The 12390-nt window shown below is 44.1% G+C and overlaps 1 protein-coding gene across 7 annotated transcripts in view; it reads left to right on the top strand.

Annotated features, from left to right (window-relative positions):
- Nucleotides 1-374: 374 nt before the first annotated feature.
- Nucleotides 375-12390, top strand: part of Rufy2 (RUN and FYVE domain containing 2) — a 42582-nt gene continuing 30566 nt past the window's right edge. For 5 of the 7 annotated variants that reach the window (XR_006150143.1, XR_006150145.1, XR_006150144.1 and 2 more), the window contains exons 1-6: nt 3698-3881; nt 5602-5719; nt 6882-6983; nt 8490-8613; nt 9231-9292; nt 9773-9838. Coding sequence is in view for 4 of the 7 variants with exons in the window: in XM_042696409.1 (XP_042552343.1) it covers nt 3698-3881; nt 5602-5719; nt 6882-6983; nt 8490-8613; nt 9231-9292; nt 9773-9838 (656 nt within the window). In the remaining 3 variants the exon portion in view is untranslated. Of the gene's footprint in view, nt 446-3697; nt 3882-5601; nt 5720-6881; nt 6984-8489; nt 8614-9230; nt 9293-9772; nt 9839-12390 lie in introns of those variants that run through there. The other 2 variants (XM_042696412.1, XM_042696410.1) reach the window with 1 other exon arrangement.

Raw genomic sequence — 12390 nt, 5'->3', positions numbered from 1 at the left:
TGCTTCTTGTGAACCAGGGTATTTACAGATTTAAATGTGATTTGGATCTAATTTCTGAGCAGACCTCTATGCACTGTTAAATTTGTCGGATTTTCTGAAAGCTCTCCATCTGGGAAGACCGAAGCCGAGCATTTCGATGCACTGATGGAACCCAGCCCCTCCATGGAGGTGGCTCCAATCTCCTTCCCATCCAGTCTGCTCTCTGACCCTGTCCCTGTCCCCCGAGTCGCCTGCCCGGTGCACCCCGTGCACCTGTCCGGGTGGGCTGGAAATGCCTGGGGCGGGGCGGGGCGGGGGTTCTCCGGGGAGGGCTGCGCGGGGTCCTCCCGCCGCCGGGGGCGCTGTGGCCTCCGCGAGCCGGAGCAGCTGCCGTGGCGGCCGCCGCGCCTGCAGGGAGCTGGTGGCCCGAGCCGGAGACCCCGCCGAGACCGCGCCGCCGCCATGGGTAAGGGAGCCGGCGCCGCGCGGGTGGCGTTGAGTCCCTGGCTGCGGGTCCCGGGCGCCGTGGGCGCCCGCGGGCAGGGCTGGGGCGGGAGGGCACGGGTCGCCTCGGGGGCCGGAACCTGGGGTGGGCGGGCGCATCCCGGGGTCTCCCGGAGTCGTCATGGCAACGCGCGGCCCCACCCCGTTCCTGCCCACCCCGGCTTGGGGGTCTGGCGGCGGACGAGACTCGGGGTCCGGCCGCTTGCCGGGAGGGAGCCAGGGCCAGGCGGGCCGGGGAGCCGTCGAGGCGGAGCGATGACCTTTCAGGTTTGGGGGTGGCGGAAGGAAGATGCACCTCAGGTTTTGGCCTGGGTGCTGCCTGACGCCGCCGGGGGCGAGAGCGGGGCCGCGACGCCCTGCGAAGCCCGCGGTGAGAGCGCGGGGGGTGCGGGGCGCCCGAGGCCTGCAGGCCGGGGCGGAGGAGGGGCGCGGCGAGCTGCGGCCGCCGCTGGGGGGAAGGGGGTCACCTGGTCTGGGGCGCACCTGTGGAGCCTTACGCCCAGCCGGGGCGTGGCCCGAGTCACATCCCCGGCTCCCCGCCCCGCCGCCGCCAGCGCCCCGCGGCGCCTCACTCCACCGTCTAATGGGAGTTAGGAGGGGGATGCAGCCTCCCATGGCTTCCCCTCTGGGCGGGTACGAAGCCGGCCACCCGCCCGCCCCGAGCCCGTGTCCGTCACCCTGCTGAGCACTCCAAGTTAGGCTCCCTGCCGTGGACCTTAGCCCCAAGGAGACTGCTAGATCTTTGGGAATGCTGGGTTTGCTTTTTAAGGGTGGAGGATTCGAGACAGAGTCTCCTTATGCAACCCAGGCTGGCCTCGATTCTCGATCTGTGCTGCTTAAAATAAGGACACTTAAGGCTGGGCGTGTGGCTCAGTGGTGCTGTACGTGCCTGGCCTACGCAAGGTCCCTGGATCCCAAGAACGGCACGAAACTAAAATGGACACTTTGTCAGAGACTACGAAATGCCAGTTTCGTTGGTGGTTTGCTGAAAACAAGCTACAACAATGTCTGACTCGATTTCTTTTTTCTTTTAAATTAATCTTATTTATATTTTGTTTATATGGTACCGAGGAATCAAATCCAGGGCCTTATGCATAGTAGGCAAGCACTCTGCCACTAAGCCACATTCCCTGCCCCATATGACTCAATTTCTAAGAGAAAAAATTGTGGGAAAGGAAATATTTTTCTTTGATTTGAACATATCAATTAGCAATTAGGACGTTAAGAGGTGTCTTTTAGTAACCATAAAAACATTTAAAAAGCCAGATGCTGCTGGTTCACACCTGTAATCCTAGCTACTCAAGAGGCAGAGATCTGAGGATCATGGCTGAAAGCCAGACCTGGCAGGAAACGCAATTAACCACCAGAAAACAGGAAGTGGAGCTGTGGCTCCAAGTGATAAAAGTGCTAGCTTTGGAGGTGGCTTTGTAGCTCAAGTGGTAGAGCGCTGGCCTTGAGCTGAAGAGCTGAGGGACAGCGCCCAGGCCCAGAGTTCAAGCCCCATGACCAACCAAAAAAAAAAGAGTGCTAGCCTTGAGTGAAGAATCTCAGGTACAACTCCCAGGCCCAGAGTTCAAGCCCTGTGATGGACCAAAAAAGAAAAGAAAGAAAAAGATGTGTCTTTTGGTATTATGAAACAGCGGACTTGGTCAGCTGTTTAGAAGGATGAGAAACTTTTAAAGCAGTCATACAAAATAATTAAAGGCAGAGTTCTGAGGCTAATGGTTCTAACTTAGTCCTGGCGGGAAAGTCCTTGATACTCTTCATCTTCAATTAACTACCAAAATGCTGGATGTAGAGCTTGGCTCAAGTGGTAGAGCACTAACCTTGAGTGAAAAGCTAAGGGCTGAGTTCAGACCTTAGTACCTGCACAAAAAAAAAAGAAACCTGCATTAAAAAAAAACAAAGAAGGGGCTGGGAAGGTGGCTCAGTGGTAGAGCGCTTGCCTTGCATGCATGAGGCCCTGGGTTCAATTCCTCAGTACCACATAAGCAAAAAGAAAAAACCCGGAAGTGGTGCTGTGGCTCAAGTGGTAGAGCTGAGAGACAGTGCCCAGGCCCAGAGTTCAGGCCCCACAACCCAAACAATAAAAACAACAATAACAACAAAAAACAAAACAATCAATGCAAACAGAGGGTTGAAATGACTAAAAAAGGGATCATATTTTCTTTTCTTTTTTTTTTGCTTATGTGGTGCTGAGGAATCAAACCCAGGGCCTCATGCATGCATGGCAAGTGCTCTACCACTGAGCCACCTTCCCAGCCCCAGGGATCATATTTTCTTGTATCCTCATTGTATGCTTTATATGTCATGTTGTGGGAGATACTGGAATCTTAGAACTGTACCTTTTATGTGATTACCAGTTTATTCTGAACATTTCACCCTTATTCCATACCTACTGTTCATTTACATAAACATTTCATTTCTTTCTTTCTTTTTTTTTTTGGTCAGTCGTGGGGCCTGAACTCGGCCTGGGCATGATCTCTCAGCTCTTCAGCTCAAGGCTAGTGCTCTACCATTTGAGCTACAGTACCACTTCCAGCTTTTTCTGTTTATGTGGTGCTGAGGAATTGAACCCAGGGCCTCATGCATGCAAGGCAAGCACTCTACCACTAAGCCACCTTCCCAGCCCACCCTTAAAATTTCTTTTTTTTTTTTTTTTTTGGGTCCGGTCGTGGGGTCTGAACTCTGGGCCTGGGCGCTGTCCCTCAGCTCTTCAGCTCAAGGCTAGCGCTCTACCACTTGAGCCACAGCGCCACTTCCGGCTTTTTTCTTTTTGCTTATGTGGTGCTGAGGAATCGAACCCAGGGCCTTGAGCATGCAAGGCAAGCGCTCTACCACTGAGCCACCTTCCCAGCCCCCCACCCTTAAAATTTCTATCTACACAGAAAGTCTTTAAAAAGCTATACTCTGAAGAGATCCCACAAAAACAAAAGAAATCCAGGAGAATGCCAAATTTTTAGATTTGGAGAATAGTTTAGAGGTTGGAAGTGTGGCTCAGGTGGTAGAGTGCTAGCAAATGGGGTAGGCCTTGGTAGTGTACTGTGGTATGTGGGAGAGAGATATAAACGGTAGTTAAGAAGGTTATAGTTAAATTTGGCTTGAAGAAGCAATTAGTTTTCCACCAAGGCAAAGCCCCTGCTGGTTTTATCAGGGGAGGATGTTATGTATCTCTCTCCTTGTCATATCTGAGAAATGATGCCAGACTCCTTTTATGCTTTCAGCTACAAAAGACCCCATTGCAGTAGAGAGAGCCAACCTGTTGAACATGGCAAAGCTGAGCATCAAAGGACTCATTGAATCTGCGCTAAGCTTTGGCCGCACTTTGGACTCGGACTATCCCCCTCTGCAGCAATTCTTTGTTGTAATGGAACACTGTCTGAAACATGGTCTTAAAGGTACTAGAATTTTCCAAAAAATTATCATACAGTTTAGAATCCCTCCTTTTCATCTTAAATGTCTTTGAAAATGTGTATGTTGAGGCCATAATTCCTGTTACTTTACATGTGTAAATATTAAGTGGATTGATTTTGAAAGGAAGTATTACTAGTCTGTTTCCTAACAGATGATCTTCAGAAAGTGCTTGATGTTACTATTGTGTTTAAAGCTATCTGAGGTGAGAGATGTGGGTCAATGATAGACTGCCTCATGTGTGTCAGACCCTGGCCTCCCACCAACACCACAGAACCAGCCAGTTGCATGTTATTTACCTTTAAAAAATTTTTTTTTATTTATTTTGTATTTTGGTCGGTCCTGAGACTTGAACTCCGGGCCTGGGCCCTCTGTCCCTCAGCTCTTCAGCTCAAGATTAGCGTTCTACCACTTGACCCATAGCTCTACTTCCAGCTTTTTCTGTTTATGTGGTGCTGAGGAATCCAATCCAGGGCCTCATGCATATGAGGGAAGCACTCTACCACTGAGCCACCTTCCCAGCCCCAGGATTTACTTTTTTTTTCAACATGTACCCTGAACTGTTCTCTAGGATAATTATACAGTTATTTTCAGTTTTTGTTTTTGTTTTTTGCCAGTCCTGGGGCTTGAACTCAGTTCCTGGGCAATGTCCCTGAGCCTCTTTTGCTCAAGACTAGCACTTTACCACTTGTCACAGTGCCACTTCGGGCTTTTTCAATATACTGTTATTTTCTATTTTGTGCTTGTGACTTTCTCTCCAAAGGAAAATTTGCCTAGCTGAGCAATGCATATGATAGGTACATTGTAATTTTATCTGTAGAAGATCTGGTCATTAAGACCAGTGTCAGAATAAAGTGAAAATAATCCTGAACTTGATATGGTATCATGCCTTACCATTAAGTTATACCCTAGCCCCTAAAAAATGTATACACATACATATATATATATATATACATATATATATAAACCAGTATCACCAAATATATATAAGTAAATAAAAAATATATATATATATATTTGGTGGTACTGAAGTTTAAACTTAGGGCTTTGTACTTGCTGGGCAGGTGCTCTAGTGATTGAGCCATGCCATTAATTCTTTTTGCATTATTTATTTATTTAGCCAGTCTGGGGGCTTGAGCTCAGGGCCTGGACACTGTCCCCATGCTTCTTTTTACTCAAGGCTAGCACTTTACCACTTACTTGAGTCATAGCTCCCCTTTAGCATTTTGGTAGTTAATTGAAGATAAGTCTCATATACTTTCCTGCCAAGGCTGGCTTTAGACAGAGATCCTCTTATCTAAGCCTCCTGAGTAGGGAGGATTACAGGTGTGAGCCACTGGCATCTGACTTTACTGGATAATTTAAGTTAGAATTTCTAGGACTCTTCTGCCAGGGGTGGGCTAGATCTTGAATCCTCAGATCTCAGCCTCCTGAGTAGCTGGGATTACAGTTGTGAGCCCCCAGCTCGCAACATTCTGCATATATTTGGCATGAAAAAATGGACAAGGCACACTTTTCTGGTATAACCAAAAGTAGCAGGAGGGACAACAGGATCCTGATTGAACAGGTTACTCACCAATGAGGCTATGCAGTAGTTAAAAGAATGAAAAGGTCTCTAAAAAATGGTAGTTAGAAATGTTGAAATAAGATAAAGTTGTTACACTTGTACATGTTGGAATTGTGTACATTATATTTTCTTCTTTCCAGTAAGAAAGTCATTTTTGAGTTATAACAAAACTATTTGGGGCCCTTTGGAATTGGTGGAAAAGCTCTACCCAGAAGCAGAGGAAATAGGAGCCAGTGTCCGGGATTTACCTGGTCTTAAGTAAGTAATCTTATTATAGTTGCTCATCCTTACTCACAGAGATGCATTTATTGCCCCTTTAAGTATCTTACAACTGGTGCTGGAGCTAGTGGCTCATGCCTAATCTTATTCAGAAGGCTGAGATCTGAGGATCACAATTTGAAGCCAGTCTGGGCAGGAAACTCCCTGAGACTCTTTTTTTTCTTTTTCATATTTTTAAATATTTTTTATTGTAAAGATACTGTACAGAGGGGTTACAATTACATGAGTAAGGTAATGAGTATATTTTTTTTTGGGGTCCGGTCGTGGGGCCTGAACTCTGGGCCTGGGCACTGTCCCTCAGCTCTTCAGCTCAAGGCTAGCGCTCTACCACTTGAGTCCCAGCAACACTTACGGCTTTTTTCTTTTTGCTTATGTGGTGCTGAGGAATTGAACCCAGGGCCTCGAGCATGCAAGGCAAGCACTCTACCACTGAGCTACCTTCCCAGCCCTTCTTTTTTTAAATTTTTATTTATTTTTTTATTGTGAAAATACTGTACAGAGGGGTTACAATTACATGGGCAAGATAATGAGTACATTTTTTTTTTTTGGCCAGTCATGGGGCCTGAACTCTGGGCCTGGGCACCAGTGCTGGGCCTTGAACTCATGCCTGGGTGCTGTCCCTGAGCTTTTTGGCTCAAAAGTAGTAGTCTACCACTTGAGTCACAGCTCCATTTCTGGCTTTTTGCTGGTTAATTGGAGACTCCTGTCTCAACAGAACAATCAGGACATTGTGATGCAGTCCTGTCAGTCTAGCAACAAGAGAAAGATTTAGGATTACAGCTAGTCCAGTCTGGTTGTAACTTGATACCCCATTCAAAAACTAACAAAGTGTAAATGAAAAGGGTACTTGGTATGGCTCAGTTTGTAGGGGTGCCAGCCAACCAAGTTTACAAATCCCCTTAGCTCCCCCCCAAAAAGGAGAAAGTGTTCTGCAAGAGCAGACTGAGCTTTTACTAAAGATTAGTTTGGTTCCTAAAAAACAAAAAACGAGCTTAAAACTATTAACATAAAAAAATGAAAATATGGTAACAATGTCTTTTTTATTTGTTATCTCCACATCAGTGGAGATAAAACATGTATAGTTCATGGTCTCTGAGCAAAGGCTGTTTTTCTGAATAATCAGTTTGGTTTTTTCTTTTAGGACCCCCCTGGGTCGAGCAAGAGCCTGGCTTCGATTAGCTCTCATGCAAAAAAAAATGGCTGATTACCTGCGCTGCTTAATTATTCAGAGGGATCTCTTGAGGTTAGTACCATTAAATCATGTTTATTTTCAGTTTTTACCTTGTCCTATCTTCCAAAAAGGATTGAAGCTATTTGAAAAGATATATGTGATACAATAAGATGCTCTATAATAAAAGAAATAAAACAGATGAAAACAGTATGGGGTACAGTATAGATCAGAAAAAAGCCCCGGGGCTGGGAAGGTGGCTCAGTGGTAGAGCGCTTCCCTTGCATGCCTGAGGCCCTGGGTTCGATTCCTCAGCACCACATAAGCAAGTGGTAGAGTGCTAGTCTTGAGTTGAAGAACTGAGGGAAAGCACCCAGGCCCAGAGTTCAAGCCCCATGACCGGACCCCCCCCCAAAAAAAGAAACAAGCCCCAAACCTAAATACCACTTGCTGCTTTTTTATCATCCAATATGGGCAAAATTATATATATTTCTGTTAATTTCATTTTTCCGAATTATAGTTAATTCTGTGGCTAAATATTTACTTTGGCATTTTGGAGTTTAATTATTTTTCTTAAATGTTGAATATCTAAATAAATGCATCATAGCGAGCATGCTTAAGCTGAAGGGAATATTTAGGGCAGACTCTGAGAGAAAGAGATCTGTGTGAAGGGTGTGGGCCCAGGGCTGCCCTTCTCATCCTCCTGGAGCACCTACCTCTCTGAGGCGCTAGCAAATGTGGGAGCATGGCCCTGAGTTTGCTTTTGTCATTCAGGTTTTGTATCTTGGATTTCCTGTTTGTTAATCGAGAGTGACCATACATAAGTACTGCTATTTTTTAGTAGTGTTCTGAAGATGAATTGAAATGATTAAGGGACACATATGGGATTTATTAATGAAGGCATAATACAGGGATAAGTATTCTCTGAATATAGATGGACAAGTCTGAGCTTTTAGACTATCCTATTTCTTTCACAAGTCTCAATTGAACATTTAAAAAAATGTCAATATCCATGTCTTTAGTCAATGATCATCAGTTCAGCTTGAGCGCTGGAATGTTTCATAGTCCTTTCTGACTTTAGTCTTTATCCCAGAGGTTTTAATGAATCCTGGGATGGAAAATTCAGCTCTAATAAAAAGTATAATCAGATTATCAAGAGTCACTGTGACCTTCTGGGAGTCAAATATGCCAAGTCTCAGTGGCATCTCTTCATTCCCAACCCTTCTCCTCCCATCCTCCTTCCCTACTTCTCCTTCCCCTCCGCTTTTCTCCCTTCCTCTCCAAATTTGTTTTGGAGCTTGAACTCAGAGCTTGGGTGATATCCCTGAGGTTTTTTTTTGCTCAAGGCTAGTGTTCTACCACTTTGAGCCACAGTGCCACTTCTCAGTCTTTTTCTTTTAATATTTATATATATGCATTTACATTTTGGAAAGTTAACATGTAAGGCTAATCTGAAGGCATTTAGACTATTTTCATGTTTATAGGATTGAAGATAAGGAAGGTAAGATGCTAAGGTTTCAAAATTTAGTTTTAGAGATCAATTTGTGATTGATCAATTTGATTTTGTTCTAATTTCCACAGTGAGTTCTATGAGTATCATGCGTTAATGATGGAAGAAGAAGGAACAGTAATTGTTGGGCTGCTGGTTGGCCTGAATGTGATAGATGCTAATCTGTGTGTAAAGGGCGAAGATTTAGACTCACAAGTAAGTGAGCACGGTGCTTTCGTTTGCACACTTCCTCCTTGATATAGGGTTCCTTTAAGTTATAAATAGTGCTGTTAATCACTTAATGAGAACCATAATTCAGTTGCACGGTATATCGGATTTGTCATTGCTGTGTCTGAGAAAAGCAACTTCAGGTGGAAGGATTTATTTTGGCTCAGAGTTTGAGTTTTCAGCCCATGGTCAACTTGCTCTATTGCTCTGGGACCTATGGTGGGGCAGGAGGGGGTGGCAGAGAAAAGCTGCTCCCCAGGAAATGGAGAGGATAACAGGAAGGGGCCAAGGCCAAGATCCATCCTTCAAAGGCATGCCCCCAGCCACAGCTTCTTCCCACTAGGCCTTACCTTCCATTTTCCCACCACCTTGAAGTAAGTAGTCTTTTCCGAGTTTGAATCTACTGCTGGATTAGACCATTGATCAGAGCAGAGCCCTGATGATCCGGAAATGCCCCCACAGACTCAGCCAGAGGTCTCTTTACTAATCTCCTAAGTGTCTTATCAGTCTAGCCGAGTTGGTAGTCAAAATTAACCATCACGCATTGATGGTACTTCTGATAAGGTATTTGTTCTAATCACATAAAATAATTTTATTAACTTTAGGTTGGAGTGATTGATTTTTCCATGTATTTAAAGAATGAAGAAGATATTGGAAATAAAGAGAGGTATGATTTTTATGTTATTCTGCATGTTTTTTTTTTATAGTTTTACAAATAAATTTGAAATTCACAGTGTAGTTCATGCTCCTTCCCATGCCCCTGTGGTTTCTGCTTTATTTTCTATTTACTTCCTTTAAAAGCTTTTAAGACATATAAATATCACATAGAAGAATGTGCCTTTAGTATGAAGTTATACTTTCAGTCAAACTTGTCCTTACTGATACCTGTATTTTTTAAAATAGTGACAGTGTATTTCAGGCTTAAGTTTAAACTATAATGGCATGGTTAAGTCAAATATTAGCAAGTAATTCATTCAACGAAGTGTTAGTTACTTGGTACGCAGCTCACTTCTAGGTGATAACAAAGATTCTTCAGTTTTGTTTTAAAGGCAAACAATGTTTTACTATTACAGTGTTACAACACTTTTTAGATGATTTAAATTTTTTCTACCCTTCCCACTAGCACAAAAATATTCTTTCCCCCCAGGAATGTTCAAATTGCAGCCATCTTAGATCAAAAGAATTACGTTGAAGAATTAAACAGACAGCTCAAGTAAGTATTATGGATACTTAGCAAATTTATAAATATTGCTTTAGGGTTTTGTTTTCAGCTTAATCCTGTTCTAAGAGGGGATAACTGAGAACAGAAATGGGAGCGATGGAGTGGCTGGGTACAGCTCAGCAGTAGAGCACTTACTTGGCAGACACAGCCCTTCTCTCTTTTTTTTGGGGGGGGGAGGTCCGGTAGTGGGCCTGAACTCTGGGCCTGGGCACTGTCCCTCAGCTCTTCAGCTCAAGGCTAGTGCTCTACCACTTGAGCCACAGTGCCACTTCCAGCTTTTTTCTTTTTGCTTATGTGGTGCTGAGGAATCAAACCCAGGGCCTCAGGCATGCAAGGCAAGCGCTCTACCACTGAGCCACCTTCCCAGCCCGACACAGCCCTTCTCTACACTGTTTAAAAAACATCAACAACAAAAAACACCCCAGAGAATTATTCATATCAGCAGAAGATTAGAGTCCAGTTTTGAATCTTCATAGAAGTTATATAGAACTTTAAACTTGTCACCATACCCTAGATAAGGTGAAAGTTTATAGTATTTTGATGGCTCAGAGACTCCTTTTTCTATCTCAGAGGGTTTCCTTCATGTGTAAATGGCCATTGTCTGTGGAAGAAGTTTTCTCATTACAGTCTAGTGCACCTCTACCAGAAATATAATGCAAGATAAGAGACTACTGTAAAATTTCTGGCAACCACATTAAAACTAAAGAATTTGATAATATAGTTTAATCCAATATGACTAAATATATTTCAATATGAATATAAAAATTATAAGGTATTTTACAGCTAAGTTTGGTGGTATACACCTGTAATCCTAGCACTCAAGAGACAGAGGCTCAGTTTACGGCCAGCCTAAGCTATATAGTGAGACCTTGTCTCAAAAGAATGTTCAAGGCTCACACCTGTAATCCTAGTTACTTAGGAGTCTGAGATAGGAGGATCAAAGTTCAAAGCCATCCTGTGCAGTTAGGACTGTGAGACTTTTTTTGCCAGCCCTGGGCGCCTCTTTGTGTTCAAGGCTAGTGCTATACCACTTGAGCCACAGCACCACTTCTGGCTTTTTCTGAGTAGTTTAATGGAGAGTCTCACAGGACTTTTATGCCCAAGCTGGTTTCAAACTGAGATCCTCAGATCTCAGCCTCCTGAGTAGCTAGGATTACAGGCATGAGCCACTGACCCCTGTCCCTCCTGTGAGATTCTTATCTCCAGTCCAGAAGTGGGCCTGTAGTTAAAGCTGTAGACTACCCACGTACCCTTGAAAAAAACAGTTCAGAGTGAGAGCCCAGGCTCTTGAGTTCAACTCCCCCCCCCCCCCCCCCCATCCCGACATACACACACAGTCCAAGGCAACTCCTCCAACAAAGCATTTGTTTCTGTTATGGTATTGATTGTCATATTTAAAGGCAAGGCAGATATTATTGTCTGATTTTATTTTTTATTTTATTTTGTTTCGTCGATCATTGAGGCTTAAACTCAGGGCCAGGGCAGCTATTCCTGAGCTCTTTTTGCTCAAGGCTAGTGCTCTACCATTTTGAGCCACTGGTGGCTTTGAACTGTGATCCTCAGATCTCAACCTGCTGAGTAGCTGGGATTATAGGCATGAGCTACCAGTGCCCAGCTGTTGTCTGACTTAATAGAAAGGAATCTAAAATGACTGGATGTAAAATAAAAAGGGAACTGAAGTCCAGAAAGGTTTATAACTTTCAAGGTGACACAGTTACAAAGTAGGAGGCAAGGCCACACCATGATCTTGCATTTCTCAGGCCTATTCTAATAGTCTTACCTTTAACTTGCTGGCGTGCAGGTTGTGGGATAATTCATATGTTTGCCTGTGAATTATTATACCTAAGGTACAATATTTTGTTCTCGTTTTGGAGGAACTACGGTTTGAACTTGGAGCCTTTACCATTGAAACTATACCACCAAAATAATATGAATGGATAAACATTTTTCTTACTTTACAAACAATTTAAGTACCAAACTAGTTTATAAATCTGATGGAAAGCCAGGCACTGGTGGCTCATGCTTATACTCCTAGCTACTCAGGAGCTCAGATCTGAGAATTGCAGTTCAAAGCTAGCTGGGGCAGGAAAGATCCTAAGACTCTTATCTCTTATATTCAATTAACCACCAGAAAACCAGAAGTGCCACTGTGGCTCTAATGGTAGAGCTCTCGCCTTGAGCTGAAGAGCTCAGGGACAGCACCCAGGACCAAAGTTTAAGCCCCACAACTGACCAAAAAAACCCCCCAAACCCCAAAACAACAAACTGATAGAATGTTTGTTGTGTGCCAGTTGTATTTTACTGGGGAAAGTTTAGGTGTGTCAATAAGCAGGCTTGGGAAAAGAAACCTAGGAAAATCCATGATAATGTCCATTCCTGACCCACTTAAACAAAACACAAACAATAAGTTTGCTTATATGATGTCACTTGATTTTCGAGTATGTATATCTTTGGAAAATAGGGTGTCCAGCCTAGGGTGGACCAAATCCCCAACACTGGCTATCTCATATTCATATTTCTTCTTTTTTATTTGCTGATGGTGG

Source organism: Dipodomys spectabilis, unplaced genomic scaffold (assembly GCF_019054845.1).
Source record: "Dipodomys spectabilis isolate Male_0828 unplaced genomic scaffold, ASM1905484v1 ptg000207l, whole genome shotgun sequence".
NCBI lineage: Eukaryota > Metazoa > Chordata > Mammalia > Rodentia > Heteromyidae > Dipodomys > Dipodomys spectabilis.
Note: the sequence above shows the minus strand (reverse complement) of the source record. Positions and strands in the feature narration are given on the sequence as shown.